General features: G+C 39.4%; 1 protein-coding gene across 12 annotated transcripts in view; it reads right to left on the bottom strand.

Moving 5' to 3' along the window:
• CYRIB (CYFIP related Rac1 interactor B) overlaps positions 1 to 18780 on the bottom strand; it is a 98865-nt gene that overhangs the window by 40359 nt on the left and 39726 nt on the right. For 6 of the 12 annotated variants that reach the window (XM_056333886.1, XM_056333888.1, XM_056333884.1 and 3 more), the window contains one exon: positions 2554 to 2645. Coding sequence is in view for 3 of the 12 variants with exons in the window: in XM_056333881.1 (XP_056189856.1) it covers positions 2554 to 2645 (92 nt within the window). In the remaining 9 variants the exon portion in view is untranslated. Of the gene's footprint in view, positions 1 to 2553; positions 2646 to 12774; positions 12808 to 18780 lie in introns of those variants that run through there. The other 6 variants (XM_056333887.1, XM_056333889.1, XM_056333885.1 and 3 more) reach the window with 2 other exon arrangements.

Genomic DNA, 18780 nt, shown 5'->3' with positions numbered 1-18780 from the left:
CCATCATAATTACAGGGGAACAATTGTAAGTTGCATGGAAAGATTTTTAAATCTTTAAGCATGCAGACAAGTTCAAGCTGCATATGAGAGATAAAGCTATAAAATAAAAATGAATAATTATCAGAGATTATATGCAAAAGCAGGAGAAAACTATCAAGATCTTTTCCAAATGACTGATATGCTGGAAAAATAACCCATACAAGAAAGTTAACATAATGAAAAAGAAAAGCTAATACAAGAAAAATAGGGCAAACACTGAAGTGTTGTATGTCCTTCAGTGTCTGTGATAATGGACAGCTGAAACATTACAAACAAAAGAAATACCACCTGGATAAAATAGGCATACATGTCCTATACAACCATTTAGACTAGTCTGCCCCACACCACAGTCCAGCCGGTTTAATATTTCTATCTTGGTACCAGTCACACAAGACCCATACACTCTGCCCCAAGGGATGAGGGGTCTGGGCACCACATTCACTTTTCAGCATATTCTCAAAGTTGGGAGCTTGAGCTGAAACCTGGGTCAGACCTAAATCATGGCACAGCTCAGCAGGCTCTTAGCTCATGTATTCTCAGACGAAGGTTAATGTTGGAATCAGTGAAATCCTGATTTAGCGCAGCACTACCCCTGAGCTAAAAAGCACTTCTTGGTCCTAAAGGAAATGCTGATAAGATAACCACCACAGTTGCAGACCAAGAGCTGCTTTCTCAGCGCAGTGATCCTGTTAAACTTCGCTCTCAGAGAGAGAGGAGGGATGATGGGGTGGGAAGGGAAACTGAAGTAGGGAAACCGACAGAGGACCCCTCACTACTAGGCTAACAAGCTTTATATTCTTCTGTACAGTGCAAGCTATGCACTCGGATTTAGTGACAGACATATATTATTTATTCATACCATATGTGATCAGAATAATCCAAGGGGTTAACCTAAAAATTACTACCAGATAGTTACAATGTGGTTCAAAACATGTTGATAATCCAGTGCTTTGGTACCTCAAATTGTGACATACCATACACACCACAGGTTCTTTCTCCTGTATATGGAGGGACATGCATTTTCAAACTGGGTATTTGGGAAGGAGGCTCACATGTTTTAGTTTCAGGAGCTGCTATTTTAAAGCCAAGGCAACAAAGCCCTTTAAATTATCACTCACAAATAGATGTACTATAAATGTCATCTTTATAGGAAAAATGACTACATGAAGTCAAACGCTGTTATCACAATGTCATTTCTGACAGATGCACATTATTGACCACTACCAGTCTTCAAAACTTTCCTACCATTGATCTAGGTTCAGCAGAGCAGCAGAGTAACAGAACAAAGTATTTTAATATTCTCTATGAACCCTTGTTATTAGCAACAGCTACACAACACTACTTCACGAAGTTACACTCCGTTACTTATAAAATTTCGACAAATTAACTGGCATGTGAAGATTAACAAAGCTTCTGTAAATATTTGGGTTGTAAATGCTTAATGTTTCCTTACTGGCTAGGATGCTGCTTCTTTCCATGTTCATCCTTGGATCCAGCTGCATCACCCCATTACAGGCTAAGAATCCCTTCCTGACATGAGTTTACTTAGCCCTGTACCTCAAATCGTAGCAGTAAATAGTAAGGCAAGGATTCAAGCTTTATAGAGGGTATATAGTAAAGTATAATCACAGAGGAAAACTGAATGCATACTTAGTTTACAACTTTATGGATGTCTTCCCCCATATCAAAGACTACTATTTCATTTACAAAAATCAAATATTTGAGAGGTGAGCTGTACATCTGGTACCTATTACCAACACACGTACGCTTTAGCTATGTCAAGACACACTCAGACATCCTAAATTCTCATGTTCCCTTATGATTGCCTTCTAATACTGTAGCTCAATGACTTAGTAGCTGTTTACCAGCCCAAAAGTCGTCGTAGCTCTTCACTGATGATCTATACCTGTGAATCACAATACATCCTTAGTTTTATTATCATACATTGTTTTCACTGAAAATTAGGCCTCAAACACCACAGAATAATTACAAGCACTTTAATGACATCTTCCAAAGCACCTGGACACTAATATTAGCATGCTTAGCCACATTCAACTTCTAACCCAGATTTTGTTAAAGCTTCCTTTTTTTCTATCTCTCCAGGCTCTGCAGTATCAGATTTGAAGTTTTAATGTTTGCACTACCACACTTCAAATAGTCTTTATATAGTAAGAGGTACAGACACATTGTATTACCAGTTGAAAAGGCAAACAGACAATGTTTAACATCCCACTACAGCAAAGAGGCTAGTCTTTTTACTCCTACTGTGAGAGAAGGAATTCAATCACTTCGTATTCCTATTTAAATACCCATGTTATCCACTGCTACTAAGCCTTTTATCTGGTAAGCTAGTTAATTAAAAAAACCCAAAACAACCTAAACCAAAAAACCAGTAACATTGCATGAACTACTACTTGCTTTCAGTAGATCAAAATACCTTGTACTCCTTGGCCTAAAATACTATGGAAAACAAAGAAACATTCCACAAGCAAAGACACCTAAGGAAGTGTTTACCAGTTGGTAGAATCGTTTACCAGTTGGTAGAATCTTCTTGCAGTCTTAGAGAATTCCCTCAGATTACCGATGCAGCAGCTTGTCTTCAGAATCTGAACAAATAGAAAAATCTCATTAAACATAAATGATACACAGTATTTCAATTATATAAGCCAATGCTGGAGTAAACCAAAGTTAAACCTGTAGTGTCAAGGAACCTACATAATTCTTTAGGAATGCAAATAAAACATGCTGATTTTATAAACAGTTGTGATTTTATGGAAGTGACATTACCAGCAAATAGAGGTATCCTTACAAACTCTTCTGTGAGTCAGTAAGGCAATTAGCTATCCATGATCACAAGCATCAGAAATAGAGCACTGCATCTGAGAATTACTGAGAAGTTACACATAGTTACTGCACAAAAAAAAATAGAGCATTACATCTCTGCATTACTGAGCCAAGTTACACATAGTTGCACCAGAAAAAAGTAGGTCTGGATTCAAGATTTATTTACAGTGTCATATATATTGCACACAGCTAAAAATGATTCACTGCTACAGTTTTCATCAGTTAAAGCCAAATTTGGCCAATGGCAGTTTTTTACCTTTCTGAACTTAGTCTAGAATTACTTAGATCTACTTCAAAACTAAGTTTCTTGTTTTGAAAACTAGCATATATATGTATGGCCAGACAGAACTGCATTTCCTAGGGAAATGTGGTACTGAGATCTACTGCAAGCATTCCAAGGGTGTTTTCTTTGGGGTAGGTTTATAAAGCAAACTGTCTACTTTTTTTGATGCAGTAACTGGATGAACTGGCCAAAACTGCCACTTTTCTGTTGTTGCGAAAGGTTCATAAGCCTCTTCCACTTGGGGCTTTGTAGGCTGCTTCTATTTCAATTCAATTCAAATACTCGAGTGTTGTCACTCAACCCGTCTCCGGTAAAACCACTGTTGCTCTTACTTCAGGTATTGTTTCCAGTGTCATGATTCCACCCTGCCAATACATCACATCTCAAGGTTTCTTTTAAGGAGTGATCTTCCATTTTGTACAGCAGTTCTCTTTCTGCTTTTACAAAAAAAGTCAAGCACATTCTGCAATGCATCTGTTTTTAGCATAAACTTGTTTCAGAAATATAAAATCCCTGTCATGTCATTGCAGATCCAGCTGAGATGCATGAAGTATTCAGCATTAATTTGTATTTAATCAGCTATCAGCAGCAGCTCTTACATCAGATAATCCTGATTAACAGGCATTTAACAAAAAATATTCTGCTTTGCAGTGAAATTTCTAATCACAAAGGCCATAGTATTACTGATTTGTTCCACCATGGGAAGGGTGGAGGGAAGGGGAAGAGCTACACAATATCGAGGCTGGGTAATGATTTTAGTTACAGTGAAAACTATCACATACTACCCACTCCCTCCTGCCCTGTCTGCAAAAGAAAAACTTGCAACCTGAACAGCAGCTAGGAGAAGAGAAGGCAAGGTCTCCAAGTTACCATGCAAAATTTAGTTGACAAATAAAATCAAGGGCTCCTATTCAAAGCTACACTGAAGCAAATAGTTGCAATAGAGCGCTCAGAAGTAAAAACAAAAGAGAGTAATGTTAGTCAAAAATATTTTTTGCCAGTTTGTGTCAAGGCAGCATCTAAAATAAGCAGGTGCTTGGGAAATTAAGGTGGTTTTGAGTCTGGTGGTTTGGTTTTTTTCCCCTGCAAATGTTGTATGAAGTACTACTACTCTCTCTTGCAGAAAAGGAAATCTAACAAACATCCAAAAAGCCTTATACACTTTGCTAAAGCATAGCCTTCGCTTTAGCAACAGTTCCACTACCCTGTTTCAGTCTATTCATTGACAGTCCTTTTGCCAAGCAACCGTATGAATTTAACAATTCAGTTAAAAATTTCTGAATGGCAGGCACAACGTCTTATCCTCATGTGCTGCTCGGTAAGTTGCTGAGCAGAGCAGCACTGCCCCTGCCTACATCCCAATAACAGTATTTGAAAGTTCTGTCAGCTGAGTGACCAATTATGCAATTGCAACATGTGGTTTCCTTCAACAATCAACAAAAATACTTCCTCCTGCCCTGCTATATTATACTATGAAAAGCTTCCTATTCAGTACCAGAGAATGGGTTGGTTTTGGGGTTTTCTCCCCCCAGGCACAACTGATCATTTCATTAAACGGAAAAACTGGGTTACACTTCCACTGGACCAATGAACATATATATCACCATGATGCCAAATTTCAGTGTTTAAACTTCCTCATAACTACCTGGCATAGCATGCAGGATTTTGTTTTACTGAAAGCAGTAACTATGTCTGCTGGAGATCGTTCTGCCCCTCCGGTCCCACACTGCTCTGCACCGCTGCCTCTCCTGGCTGCTCAGCATCTCCCCTGCTGTAATTCCTCCCCGACAGCCCATTCCTGCCGACTGGCCTTCAGGTGAGAAAGGGAAGCAAGTGCCAGCAACTACAGCTGCACACTACTTCCATATGGGAAAAGTCAATCTGGCAGAACAGCAGTAGGGACAGTGGACTGGAGGGATCATGGAAGCATCCACATGCACAAGAACTATGTAACATAGTCTGATGCGACGGGAGGAACTAGAGAGGAAAGGGGCTGCTGCACGGGCACGCTCGCCAGGAGCGACTGGGCAGCACTGCACATCGAAAGGACAAGGGGCGCTGAAGCAGGGGCACACACAGAAAGCTGCAGACATGGTCCCTTTGGAAGATCTTCCCAGCTTTCAAGGCAACAATTCCTTACATGTGACCTAGATTAATCTGCTTCTGTTGACAAAACCTGAACTTTATTCCTTTTTAAATAATGGATCTCCTGTAGTATAAATAACAGAGCTGAGAAAAACTAAATTAGCTGCTACCTTAGTTTTCAGTCAATATTTGTTCAAAAATTAATTTTCTTTACTTCAATAGACCTTTGTGGAGTAAATTAACACTTCTTCTTTGACAGGCTAATGAAAATAGCAGGTGAACAACAGAATAGTAAGCTCATTCTCAGGAGATATCCTTGCTTGCCCTCCACACGCTGCGTTGGCATAGCTTTGTAGGATGATGAATTCAACAGAAGGAAGCAGACAATAAACCTACCTGTACATATCCATTGTTATATTGATATATATATATCCCTATAACCTGTGGGTACCTACTAGTATCCATAAAGATAACTAAGTGTCAGAAGGCTTATGATAGCTTGTAACGAATTCTGTTGCCAGACATGTAACAGCACATAAATTGAGCAGTCAAAATAATCCCTGCAGAGCTTCTGACAGGTTACTCTTCATAGTAAGGCAGCTACAAAAAAAAAAAAGGCACAAAGCAACACATCCAGTGTCCTACAAAAGTCCAGGAAGTTAGGGACACTTCACCTATCCATTTAGCAACCATCACTGACTTCATGACTTATTTAGGGAGAAGGTGGAATTAAACTCTGAAGTACAGCACCTGATTAAATCTTGTTCACCATACAAAATTCATGCTTAAGAAAAGTGTTAACCATAAAGATGCAAAGTCTGCTGTGAATCGCACAGTGTTAATTTTTCTCTGGCATACCCGTTTCAACAGGCAGAATCACAGCCACTGCTCCCCAAGCCTCCAAGTTTTGCACTCATTGGAGCTTCAAGGAAGAATACTTCTGAGAAATTTATTAATGGCTATGTTCTCAGAAGAGAATGATTAAGCCAGTAATTCAGAATCACAGAATGGTTTGGGTTGGAAAGGACCTTAAAGACCACCTAGTTCCAACTCCCCTGCCATGGGCAGGGACACCTTCCACTAGACCAGGCTGCTCAAAGCCCCTTCCAACCTGGCCAGGAACACTGTCCCATGGATGGAACACTCACAACTTCTCTACAGCACCTGGTCCAGCACTTCAGCACCCTCAAAGAATTTCATCCTAACATCTAATCTACATTTCCCCTCTTTTCATTTAAATCCATTCCCCCCTGTCCTTTCACCACATGCCCTTGTAAAAAGTCCCACTCCAGCTTCCTTGTAGACCCCTCTAGGTACAGGCAGGCTGCTCTAAGGTCTCCCTGGAGCCATCTTTTCTCCAGGCTGAACAACCCCAATTCTCTCAGCCTTTCTTCCTAGGAGAGGTGCTCCAGCCCTCTGATCACCTTCATGGCCTTCATCTGGGCTCTCTCGAGCAGGTCCATGGCCTTCTAATGATGGAGGACCCAGAGCTGAATGCAGTACTCCAGGTGGGGTCTCATGAGAGCTGACGGGCAGAATCACCTCCCTTGACCTGCTGGCCACACTGCTTTTGATTCAGCCCAGGACACTGTTGGTTTTCTGGGCTGCAGGTGCACACTGTCGGGCCACGTTGAGCTTTTCATCCACCAGCACCCTCAAGCCCTACTCCCCAGGGCTGCTCTCAATCCATTCTCCGCCCAGCCTGTATTTGTGCTTGGGGTTGCCCCGACCCATGTGCAGGCCTGTGCACTTGGCCTTGTTGAACTTCACGAGGTTCATACAGGCCACGTCTCAAACCTTTCAAAGTCCCTCTGGGCAGCAATCCTTTCCCTCCAGCATGTTCGCTGCACTGCTCAGTTTAGCACTGTCCGCAAACTTGCTGAGGGAGTTAATAGGTTTTACAGAGAGATTCAGCATATTCCATGCAAGACTGTTTGCTAAAATCTTGTAGCAAACCAGCTAATTATTGCCAGGTACAGCAGCTTCTACGTACAGGCTTCAAGTTATCTTAAATAATTTTCCAGTCTTTGCCACCATCAAAGCCAGACTGCCACTCATAGCCCAGGAAAGCCCTGTGTCAGAGCTGGCTGTAAGTCTTCACAAGCAGGTAACAGGGAGGACTCAAGGCTGAGATCCAGAGGGAAACAGGTCAAAGCCTTTCCTGAAATCCTGCACAACCCGTGGCTGCCGAGCCAATAAACCTGTACTCCAGTTCTCTGCCTTGCTCCAGTCAGACAACTCTCCTCCCAAGGATACCACCAAGGTGACCAGCTGGGGTGGCCTGAGATGCCATTTCATCTCCTCTGTGATTGGCAGCTTACACAGCATTTTCTAAAACCCAGATAAATGTAGATTTCACAACTTAACATGCAGGTTATTTCAACTCAAAGGCTTTCTCTAAATTACATCTACGGCTAACTCCACCTAGCCTATATACCCAACACCATTTTATAGATATGAAGCATATTTAAAATCACGTTGCACACATCATCTTTGCCTGTGCTTGACTTTGCTTAGCACAAAACATAGAAAGCACAGAAGAGACAGCAACAGGGATTTTAGGTGATGTATGCTCCCCAACACAGGTCACAATAGACTGTTAACAACAGCCCATCCACAGGTTAAGACATATCTGAAAAGCAAAGTATACAAAATGAGTAAAAAAACAAATACCATAAAGATAACTAAGTGTCAGAAAGTTTATGGTAGCTTATAAAGAATTCTGTTGCCAGGCATGAGGCAGCACATAAATTGAGCAGTCAAAATAATCCCCGCAGAGCTTCTGACAGGCTACTCTTCATAGTGAGGCAGCTTAAAAAAACCCACAGGCAGAAAGGAACACATCCAGTGTCCTACAAAAAAAGGAAAACCTATAAATACCAGAATTCACAAATAGCTCCATGGCAAACAAAACTTGAGAAATTTATCCCTTACTTTTAAAACAATACGGACTGATTTTTTCCCTTTACCAACATATATTGCCAAAATTTTAATTTTCAGTTGAAAGAGGGAATTCTCCTGTGATTTGAGGAATTGGTGGTCACAGAACTATTAGGAAACCCCCAGTAGTTCTCTTCTACACAGCTTAAAAACTAAGTTCTTATTCCTTTATTTTCAGGACAACAAAGAAAGGGAGTGTTTTAAGATTCAAATAATGACACTGGAACTCAACAGTTTGAGCTTCAATTGTACCTCATACAGTTAATATCAGTGATGCTATGACACAAGTTAAAACTATATGCTTCCAAAAGACTGTCCAGCTCTGCTTCCATGTAACACCATAGCACTGAAGACATACCCTGATAATTTTCAACATCAAATTATTACTTTCATTCACTAGAACAAGATCAGTTATACGACTTAACTGTGATATTCCTTACAGGCTTGAGCTCGAAAACTTCAAAACATATTCATGTACTAGAAGCTAATTCTCCGAGTAAATTAAGATTGTCCAGTTAATTAAGAGTTGCAAAGACAGAGATGAAAGAGACTCACACATAACCTACTCCTGTCCCCACAGCAAACATTTGGCACAGGTTTAAAGAATTATCAGTCCAATACAATGCATTAATTGAAGTGTAATTTACCAAACAGAACACTGACCAGCTTTTCCTCTGTTAATTACTTCTAAGTCACAAAAAGGATTTCCAACTGCAAACAATTACTTCTGTCAGTGCCATATCTCAGTTTTCAAACACTGGACTTGGTATTTTGAGCTCCGTAGTGTCATATGGTTTAGCAACTTCCCTTAAAAATACAGGCTTTCAAAAGAACCAAGTATTACAGAAGGACTGAATCTTAGAAGATGACTACACTTATCAGCTTTTTAAAAAATTATTTAATTACAATTGGGAATAGTGTGTGCTCCAGATTCAGAAGAGCTTGCTCACATTTCCGAAGTCTGACTATCATCAGACCATTTCTCACCTTCAAGCCCTCATTCACCCAGCATCTTGGAGCTAGAGAACCTATGCCTGTATTTATTGTAGAATGCAGCAGTAGGAAGAATTTAGCTCTTATGTAGGACAAAAAATGAAACTGCTAAATACCCATTCCATTTAACCATACAACAAGCACATTCCTTGGTTTCAAAAACAAATGTGGAAGCCAGTCAAATTATTGGCATCGTAAGACAGACTGTTTAACTATGGGCAGTCAAGAATATATTTGAGGCAAGACTTGAAAAAAACATAACCAATATTTTCTTCAGTTCCCTTTTCAAAAAGGGCTACTCCTTAGAGAGCAACTCAAGCCCTTACAGTAACTCAACTCCGAGATGAAAAGGCAGTACACAGATGACGTGTTCTCCAGATTAGTTATGGAACACATTTCCATAGCAGGGTGAAAAGGGCAGGTACATACAGTTACAGGCAGACTGAAAGAGAAGTAATCTTTTCCTGCTCCTGGTGACAGAATGTTGTTGATACAATATAAAGGAGGAGAACAATTAAGCTTGGCTCACCCAACCTATAAAAAGTTGGTCAGAAATGTGCAATCTTTGCAAAAGCTCTGATAATTTTGGCAATCAGATGTCAGGAGTAAATTACTGATATGTATACTTTGACTTGCAAACTTTTAGCCATATAGAGAAACAGGCAGATCTTGGAAGATTTCTTCATTCTGAAGTACAGATGCCATGTATCTTTTGACTCTGTATCTCAGTTAATATATGTTCACTCTTTGGATACAGAACACCTGACCAAGGGATTGAATTACATTGCAGAAACCAGGAATTAACCCATGGAATGAACATTGGGCCAATCCTTATTTTCCTACTCTCTACAGAGGCACAATAGAAGGAGGACCTTGTGTGACCAGAACCAGCAAACCAGTAGGACTGCTTTCAAAGAGCTACTTCTACTATTAAAGGTACGAGCAATTTACATGAACTCTTCAATACGTTAAGGCTTGTAATGACAGGATAGAAGCTGCATATCCCAACTACAAGAACTGTAGTAAGATTTCCATTGGACAAAGATTTATTGTAAGCAAAGATCAAACCTGAAGACTTTCCCACTCCATAATAATTCCTTCTTATCAGGTTCTGTTGTTGGTCTTTCCTGGATCAAGTCCTTATCCATAAAGTGTCTCAGCTTCAGCTAAGTGAAGCACCAGCCTGGCACACAAGATGTTGAATTAAAGACTCTTCAATAGAGGTTAGAGTTTTGTTTCCCTTATGCTACAATCACTAGGTTATTATGCCACCAACTGCCATTTAAAAACTCTGAAGGGGTGGGGGGGTGTGCACGCGATATGAAGTCCTGGGTATGGATAGTTGGTCAAAGTATCCTTTTTTTCCTGTTCCCTAATGAGCTGGATTTAGATAAGCTTGTTATCTAGTCTGCAGAGAGGCAGGCATTACTTCCAGCTCTTAGCCACGTTTGCAGTACCTAACTTACTCTATCTGATGTTAAATAGTTTAAGCTTTTAGCTTAAACAGCCTGAATGATCTTTTCAGGATCCAATATTTACTTTTTTTTTTTTAAAAAAAAAAGATACTGCAGAGCTTAAGTTTGAAACCTTGAGTAGAAAGTCTTACCCTCAAGGTTGTCTGCAGACTATCTCAGCTTTTACATCTGCTTCTCACTAGAGACTTAGTAAAGGCGTACTGGACTCCTATTTCTGCACAGGAAATATAATAAATTTTAAGCTATTTTTACACTCCCACATCCTCCTGTTTATGTCTGTATTGAGAGAGCACAAGATCTTTGTTCAAAGTGTACTTGTAGACGACATCATCTCCAGAGGCATTTTCCCTACATTTAATGTGTATGCTACAACCTCTGTCAAAATAGGAGTGTAACAATTTTTACTTATTACCCCATATTTTGAGTCACAAAGGAAGCATTTAAGAACAAGTCTTATATTTTTCTTCTGAAGTGCAATAAAACCCACCAACATTCAAAGTCACATACATGTTCTAGAGGCTGCAACAAGGGAGTCAGTTCATCCTTTTCAAATGAAGCTTTACCTTGGAACAGCAGTCAAGTAGGGAAAAAATCCGAATTTTTTTTGTCACACTGAAACCCTTTTTTTGCTACTATGAGGCTACAAAGATTTGAAGACTACAGAATCTGAAGTACTGTTTTTCATGGAAAAAAAATGCAGCCACAAAACTTAAGTTAAATACCCACATGAAACAAAGGCACACAAAAAAAATTACAGAAAACTCACTTTGCAGAGTCATGTCCAGCATAATTCCAGTAGACACAAAGCTGCTCTACAGAAGTAAAAAGTCCAGCAACAGACATGCTTACATGGCAGCTTCCCTTCATTCACTTACCATTAAGTTTGCAAGCAGATGCAACAAGAGTATCATCAGTACAAGCACTCCACATACCTGCAAGCATTGAGACAAAGTCTCAAGCTTTGTCAAAGAACAAATTCCAATAGTAAAAGAATGACAGGGATAAATGGTAGCAAGAAGCGTAACCAGACTTGAAATTAAGCTGCCTGGCTTCTGCATATCTCCAAATTCAGACCAGGAACTCCATCTGCAAAGTGCTTTCAAACCATGTGACAAGAGTTGCTCTACAGGTGGAGCATGCTTTAGACTGCTCCTTCATGAGAAGCCCACAGGGCCCTCACCACAATGTGCAACCAGAGCACAGTCAGTGCCACATCTGAGGTTTACCTTCAACAAATGAAAGGCAGAGACTCCAGAGCTCTTTAGAAACATGGCATGTGGAAAAGTATTACATGAATTGTGTAACACAAGCCCTGAAGCAACTACCTGAGAGGAGGTTATAGCAAAGTCGGTGTCTTAACCAAGTAATGAGTGACAGGGCAAAAGGAAACAGCCTCAAGTTGCATCAGAGGAGGTTTAGATTGGCTATTCGGGAAAATTTATTCACAGAAAGGGTTAGCAGGCATTGGAACAGGCTGCCCAGGGAAGTGGTTGAGTCACCATCCCTGGAGGTATTTAATAGATGGGTAGATGTGGCACTTAGGGACATGATTTAGTGGTGGGCTTGGCAGTGCTAAGTTAATGGTTGGACTTCGTGTTGTTACAGGTCTTTTCCAACCTAAATGATTCTGTGATAAACAAAACTGCGTGCACACACACCATAGATGCATACCTTCTAGGAAGAAACTGGATCTATCACGTGATGCTGTAGTACTCATCTGTCCAAGGCCTATGATTCAGTGTCTAGAGAGATGTACAAGGCCTATGATTCAGTGCCTACAGGGCGTGTTGGATTTAGTACAGATGCACAGATTAATTGTACGCACATACGTGTCTGGCTGCTGACAGGAAAAGGCTACACACACACACAAACTAAGAGCACTGAAGAGAAGTTAAATCATATGCTACAACAGGACTGATTCAAGCATTCTTGGCCCCAGATTCACACAGTGCAACTACAGAAATCTAAATCTCCATTGTGACAAGTCTCAGAGTAAGTGAGGCTAGTTAACTTTCACAATAGACAGCATTTAGTTTGAGGCTCATCATACCTAGCATGGGCTAGAACAAATATTACCTACTATGGAATTATTTGCATTGCCATTCATGAACTTACGCAATTTATCAGGGACATTTCATGCAGCAAAGACACTGCCAAAGAACTGGACGATTTATGGATGTTCTTATAACAGAATCTCCTATAGCAGCACCTTTCCAACACAGCATACATTTGCCAGCAACCCTTGAATACTGGAATATGACAAAAACAAGACAGAAAGTGAGAGTACTTACATAACAATAAATCTCATTAATAAAGTTATGCTTGTCACTGTGGCTACACTAGAAAATTACTCTTGCCTTACGGTACTGTGATGAGCATCATGGAAAGTGTATTAAAACAGGCCAACTCCATAAACAGTAATGCAAAACCCCTTTGACTGATCAAGAAGCTTTCAGTAGCTTTTTTGTCTTTCAGTAAAAATTAATGTCGCTTGCAAAGATTTAGTAAGAAGACAAATATTAACTGATTCAGTGTCCTATCACCCAAATCTAGAAATGGATGCTGGCCTTCTGGGCCTCCATCTCCCATATTTTGGTGGAAATTCAGTTATTTGCTTAAAAATACAAGTACCAGCAAAAATAGAATTAAAAAATACCCAACAATGACTGAGATCTGGTAGATCTAAAGAATGAAAGTTTTTCATGTGGACATACTTTCAGTCAAGGTATCATCACAGAGTGGTTTCTAGAGTTCCATGGGCAATTATATCCTCGCTTTTATCTTATAAAAATGTTTTATTAGGTTATGCAACTACAGAAACTCAGTTTAATGTTGCAGTAAGTACAGAAACATGCATTTGATCCCCTTTTTTAACTACAGACTTCCTATTTCCTTTCAGGTAATTAACACTGTTACACCTCAGTTTCTTATCTGTAATGAGGCAAAACACGCAACACTAAGCATAGCAGGACTTCAGCCAGGTCTGTAGTCTTTGAATTCTGCTACAGCAAGAGCCAGTAAGGATGAATCTTGAAAGGGATAAGCATAGCAGTGGCTATTTACTGACCTTCAAGGCAGTCAGTGAGAAAACACTGGGTGAAGCACACGTACAGAATACTTGGAAAATCTCTGCACTACTTCACATTATGAACGGAAGTTGCTGAACCAGTACAGACTCCAAAAATCAGATACTGCATTCCTATCTGGCAAAGATATTAATGTCAAACCCCCATGTGTCAATCTGGAAAGAATGAAAGTTACTGTTTTACTACTGAAAACTTAAGCTTCTTAGGCTTTACAGATAATAAGCAGCTAACTAATCATTTGAGACAGTCCAATCTAATCCTGGGCATAATAAACAGTAACTTCACTTCAGTATGTGGATTATAGCTCTGCCCATAAAATCTTCCATTAAGACTATTTTGAATCAAAAAACCCCATGCAGATGTTCCAAATTACTGATCAAGTCATCCTTTCACAGAGATTAAAAAAAGGAAGAGATGCACATGTTAAACACAACATGCTTCAGGAGAAAAAAAAATATCTAAACAAAACAATCAAACAAGTTTAATCCAGGCCAACCAACTACAACTCTGGTTATTGTTGGATTATTACAGTCAAGTGTCATAAAATGTACTGTAGTTAGAATGTACTTGTTAAAAAAACAATATTGAACTTAACATTAGGACAACTTTCTAAGATGAAAAAATGAGTGTAAGAGTACAATTTGCATTCTACTAGGTGTACTTAAATTTTAGAAAAAACTGTCCCATAGGGAAGGCCTTAGATTCAAAGACAAATTTGTGGTCTTGGCAATGCAGAGCTAGACTCAAACCATTAACAGATCCACAAATTCTATCATATCTCATATACCAAGAGTCTGAAGAATAAACCACCCCTGGAGAGTACAACCAACTCCTTGGTTTGTTGGTCAGCCAGAGTTTTCTCAAACATCACAAACACCATGCTTATGACACGACAGAGAACACATACAATAACAGAGAAATTATTGAGCAGTTCATGAGAATGTGGAAAAAAGAGTTTTCTCAAGAAACTAGGCAGGAAAACAAGGCTAGTTCAGAAAGGTGGTATCTCTCTAACTCTTAGGTTCCATGTCATGTTCCTAATAGATAGCAGAGGGCATTAGCAGCTGCACTCTTTGCCAACTTAACCTGCAAATAAAATGTACCATTCCCACAAGAAACATGTCAAAACCTGTAATTTTTTTAATATTTAATGTAGGTATACTGAACTTGCCCTAGATGGTATCACATCCTACTGATACCGGAAAACGGCAGCAAACATGAAGAACACTGATGAGAACCAATTCATGCCAGTTGTGAGAAACACCGTATTTGAAAGGCAGTTTCTCAAGCCTCATTCACTGCCTTTGCACACATACACTGCTCTACAAAAGCAATGCACAACAGGAAATTGAAGCCATTTCTTCATTACCATAACCCCCTGTACACACACTATCAAAGTTCTGACTATAATAAGGAATTACCGAACAGTATTTTACAGACATTTAGCTTCTGCCATTGAGCACTTTGCCCATAATAGGAAAGAGCTGCTTCAGTACTCATGTCAAGGATCACTATTCCAAAAAGGTACATTGGGATAGTGCCAAGCCACTGAAACAGACTTATTTCAGAAAACATAACCATAACTCTTCTACTAGCCAATAAAAGCTACTACCTAGAAGGCAGTGACTCTCAACCTCCTTCCAGCTGCAGCTCTTTCTACGTTTAGTCATAAACCCATACTCCGTAAGGCCAAAGGCAGAATACTTAAGTTTGAGATGTCTGTATCATTCATAACAGCTGGTGAATGCCAAAAGGGATCATTCCCCAGCACTCAAACTCAAGTAGAATTAAGGCACACCTATGCATAATGAAAAAGACACATAAACTGAAAAGGACAAGTGTACTTAAGTCCAGACAGGGGCAAAAAACCAAAACAGGGTGGGGTGGTGAAGAGGGGGAGAAAAGAAAAAAGGAGAGAGAGAGCAGCCCACTGATGGGTAAACCTGATCTATTCCACTCTTCAGAATGCTTCCGTTGATGAAAAGTTTTTCTGTATGGTCGCTGTACTCTAGAGTACACTGGGCTCCCACAAAGCTGCTGTCTCACACACACAAAAGAGCAGCTCTAAAATTCCAGGTTTAAATTGAATTAATATTTTATGCTATCAATTTTATGTATATCAAAGTTCATTTGTGTGTCCTAGTAAGTAAATAAAATGCTTAAATATGGGATATGCATTTCACATCTTACACCATTTTAGTTTTCCAATGGGGGGGGGGGCAGCGAAGTAAAGAACCTGAAACAACTCGCTCTCTTCACACAGGAATTACTCTATACTTAACTCAGCCACATCAATACCTTTCACAAGTTGACAGTCAAAAACGTGTTCTACAGAACAACGTCACAGTTCAGTATTTTAATCTGAATTTATCACTGCATTTCATCAGATATAAGAACTCCCCAGAAGAATTTTTAACAATAAAATGTCTTGAAAGGTTAAGAAACAAGTTTTTAGTAAGATGTATTATTTGTGTCACTGTTCTTGATTTTGAATCTGTTGACAGCGAATTTCATCTGCCATCAAACTGCATGTTTATGGACCCCCAACAGGCTTCCCCGATATGCAAGTATTCCTATCAGAAATCAATAAAGCACCCAGAAGCACTGCAACACAGTTCAAAGTCAGTACTATAAACACCAATGCCAGCATGCAAATTCAGTTTTCAGCCACCTTCTTAGCCTGTAGCCCTGTGTTGAAGAATAAAAACTTATTTTTGGCCTGTTTACACTTTAAAAATGCTTAAGTCTGTACTTTTAGGAAAAATAAGCACTTCTACAATGACTGACGTTTAAGACTGTTTCTGCTTACAGAAATTCTAAACAAGTCTACTTTCCCCTCTTTACAAAATAAGATACTCAGAGACTGAAATAGAAACTATCTTAAGTTAGAGAAACCAAAACCTGTCCATATGCCTGGATTTCTTTTTACCATTTCTGAAGGCAGAGAGCAAGCAGTTCCAGATGCTCAGCCTAGGAAAGACGAAAAAACCTGTCCTACAATTATCCAAGTAAAAGAGACCAGGCCAAAATAATACACTACTGGGAGAAATCTCTGCATACGGAAGCAAGTTCATCAGCAAATTATTCAAATATGAGGTCAACTTTGAACTTAACTGAGGTGCTAGGGAGAATGAAGAAGTATCTGCAGCTACTAGCCTTGCTCTTATAAATCTCTTAACTCAGAACTATTCAAAATATTAATTTATACAGCTGTATTGCATTAAGGTTAAGTGCAGGCAGGCTTTCAGCCTACCACTGTTACTTGACTAAAAGGGGAAGTTAAGCAAGACCTCTACTATCTGCTCTGTCAGTCTAGAATAATGTACTACTAGTCTTGGCAGTTTATTCCTTTCCATGGCAGAAAGGAGATAAAAATCTACGACTGCCATTCCTTGATGCTTTCAATGTTGAGATAGCATGCAAACTGCAAAAGGAATTTTGTTGTACATATATGAACAAGCATCTGCAAAGAAAAAATGCGAATGAAATACCTCCTTGTAGGTGAAGGGAGTTTCCCATTATACCCTAAAGTACATCCAAAACTATTATTAAACAAACTGGCACAAATGTACAGAATTCAAAGGCAGGCATCTATGCAATCAATCCCATGTTACCTATGAATTCATACTGACTGCGGAGATTGTCACAAAGATCACAGGATTATATCTCCAAACTTATTTAAAGCATTTGCCTTCACAATTTTGATGGAAGAACATCCTTTGAAAGGTATGTGCAAGACAGTAAGTGGTTCCTAGCTTAAAGACCTGTTCTGTTATCATACTGGAAAATGCCCATTTCTCTTCCCCACAAAAGACAGATCAGTTAGCCTGAATGACCAGGGTTGGGGTTTTTTTTAATTTTTATTTTTTTATTTTCTTAGGAAGTCTAAAAGCAGGAAAGATGCTGGAATTTCATAAGATAGTTACAGACATAACCCTTTCAGATCCCACATGAGTAACTTGTCAGTGACAACAGTTTATTGAAGCTGGATTAGCAAGAATTATTGCCACTTCTTTACAACCCTGATAACATCAGAAGAAAAGCATTGATATACATTGACTTAAAAACCTGAAAGTGAAAATGAACATAATGAACCACAAACGTAAATGAGAACTGCTACAAATGTATTTAAGCTTAGAGGGAGTAACTAGACTAAAGAGCTAGTGGTAGGAGGTAATATTAACAATTTTATCACCTGTCTCCATTATCTCCCGGGGGAGACAGGAAGACACATCTTTTATTGCTGTTCAAGACAAAATGGTTAGCTGTAAGAAAAGGCAGAAAAAAAAATATTTGTAAGAACTGGGAGTAGGGGAAGCCTGTTGTGCCAGGAACAGTTAGAGCCATGCTGTAAATGAAAACAGAACTGTAACTGGTTCCAATAAAGCAGCTGTAGTTACGGGTTATGTAGCAGCCTGTCTCTTTACTGAACTCAAACTTCCATCAACTTCTGTGTTAGGACAGAAGAGTCCTGCCTGTCAAGCACTTGCAGGATTTAATATCCATATACACTTACAGCTTTCCCCTGTCTAACCATTAAAAAGAATCTCAACTGTTCACAGGTTAGAGTCAAAGCTGTGATTTTTTCATCAACGTTATTTTCCTCTAATTTACCATTCATCTAAATAACCATGCTACAGAGTAGCTCCAATCCCAAGAATACACAGCCCCCAATGCAAAATGAATGTCAGTCAGTCAACACATTACTGTTATGTACTCAAACAGATTTCAGTTTTATTTTGCATGCTTATTCAACACAATCCCTCCCAACTCCTAAGAATAAATGAAGATTTGTCTGCCATTTGCTTTACTCTTAGAAGGCTGCAACAGCACCAAGACTGTTAAGGACTTAAAAGTTCCCTGGAAAACTCAGTTCTGCCACTATGAACACTACACTTATGCAGTGTGACTGTCTTACCTTCTGAGTTTACAGACCAGAAATTTACTCTCAGTGAGTTTTGGTTTGTTTTTTTTAAACCTGCCACTCTGTTTCCCATACGGCTGAACCTAGTCTTTCTATTTAACACAGCTTCCA

This window comes from Falco biarmicus, chromosome 3 (genome assembly GCF_023638135.1).
Source record: "Falco biarmicus isolate bFalBia1 chromosome 3, bFalBia1.pri, whole genome shotgun sequence".
NCBI lineage: Eukaryota > Metazoa > Chordata > Aves > Falconiformes > Falconidae > Falco > Falco biarmicus.
This window is presented reverse-complemented; position numbering and strand designations above follow the sequence as displayed.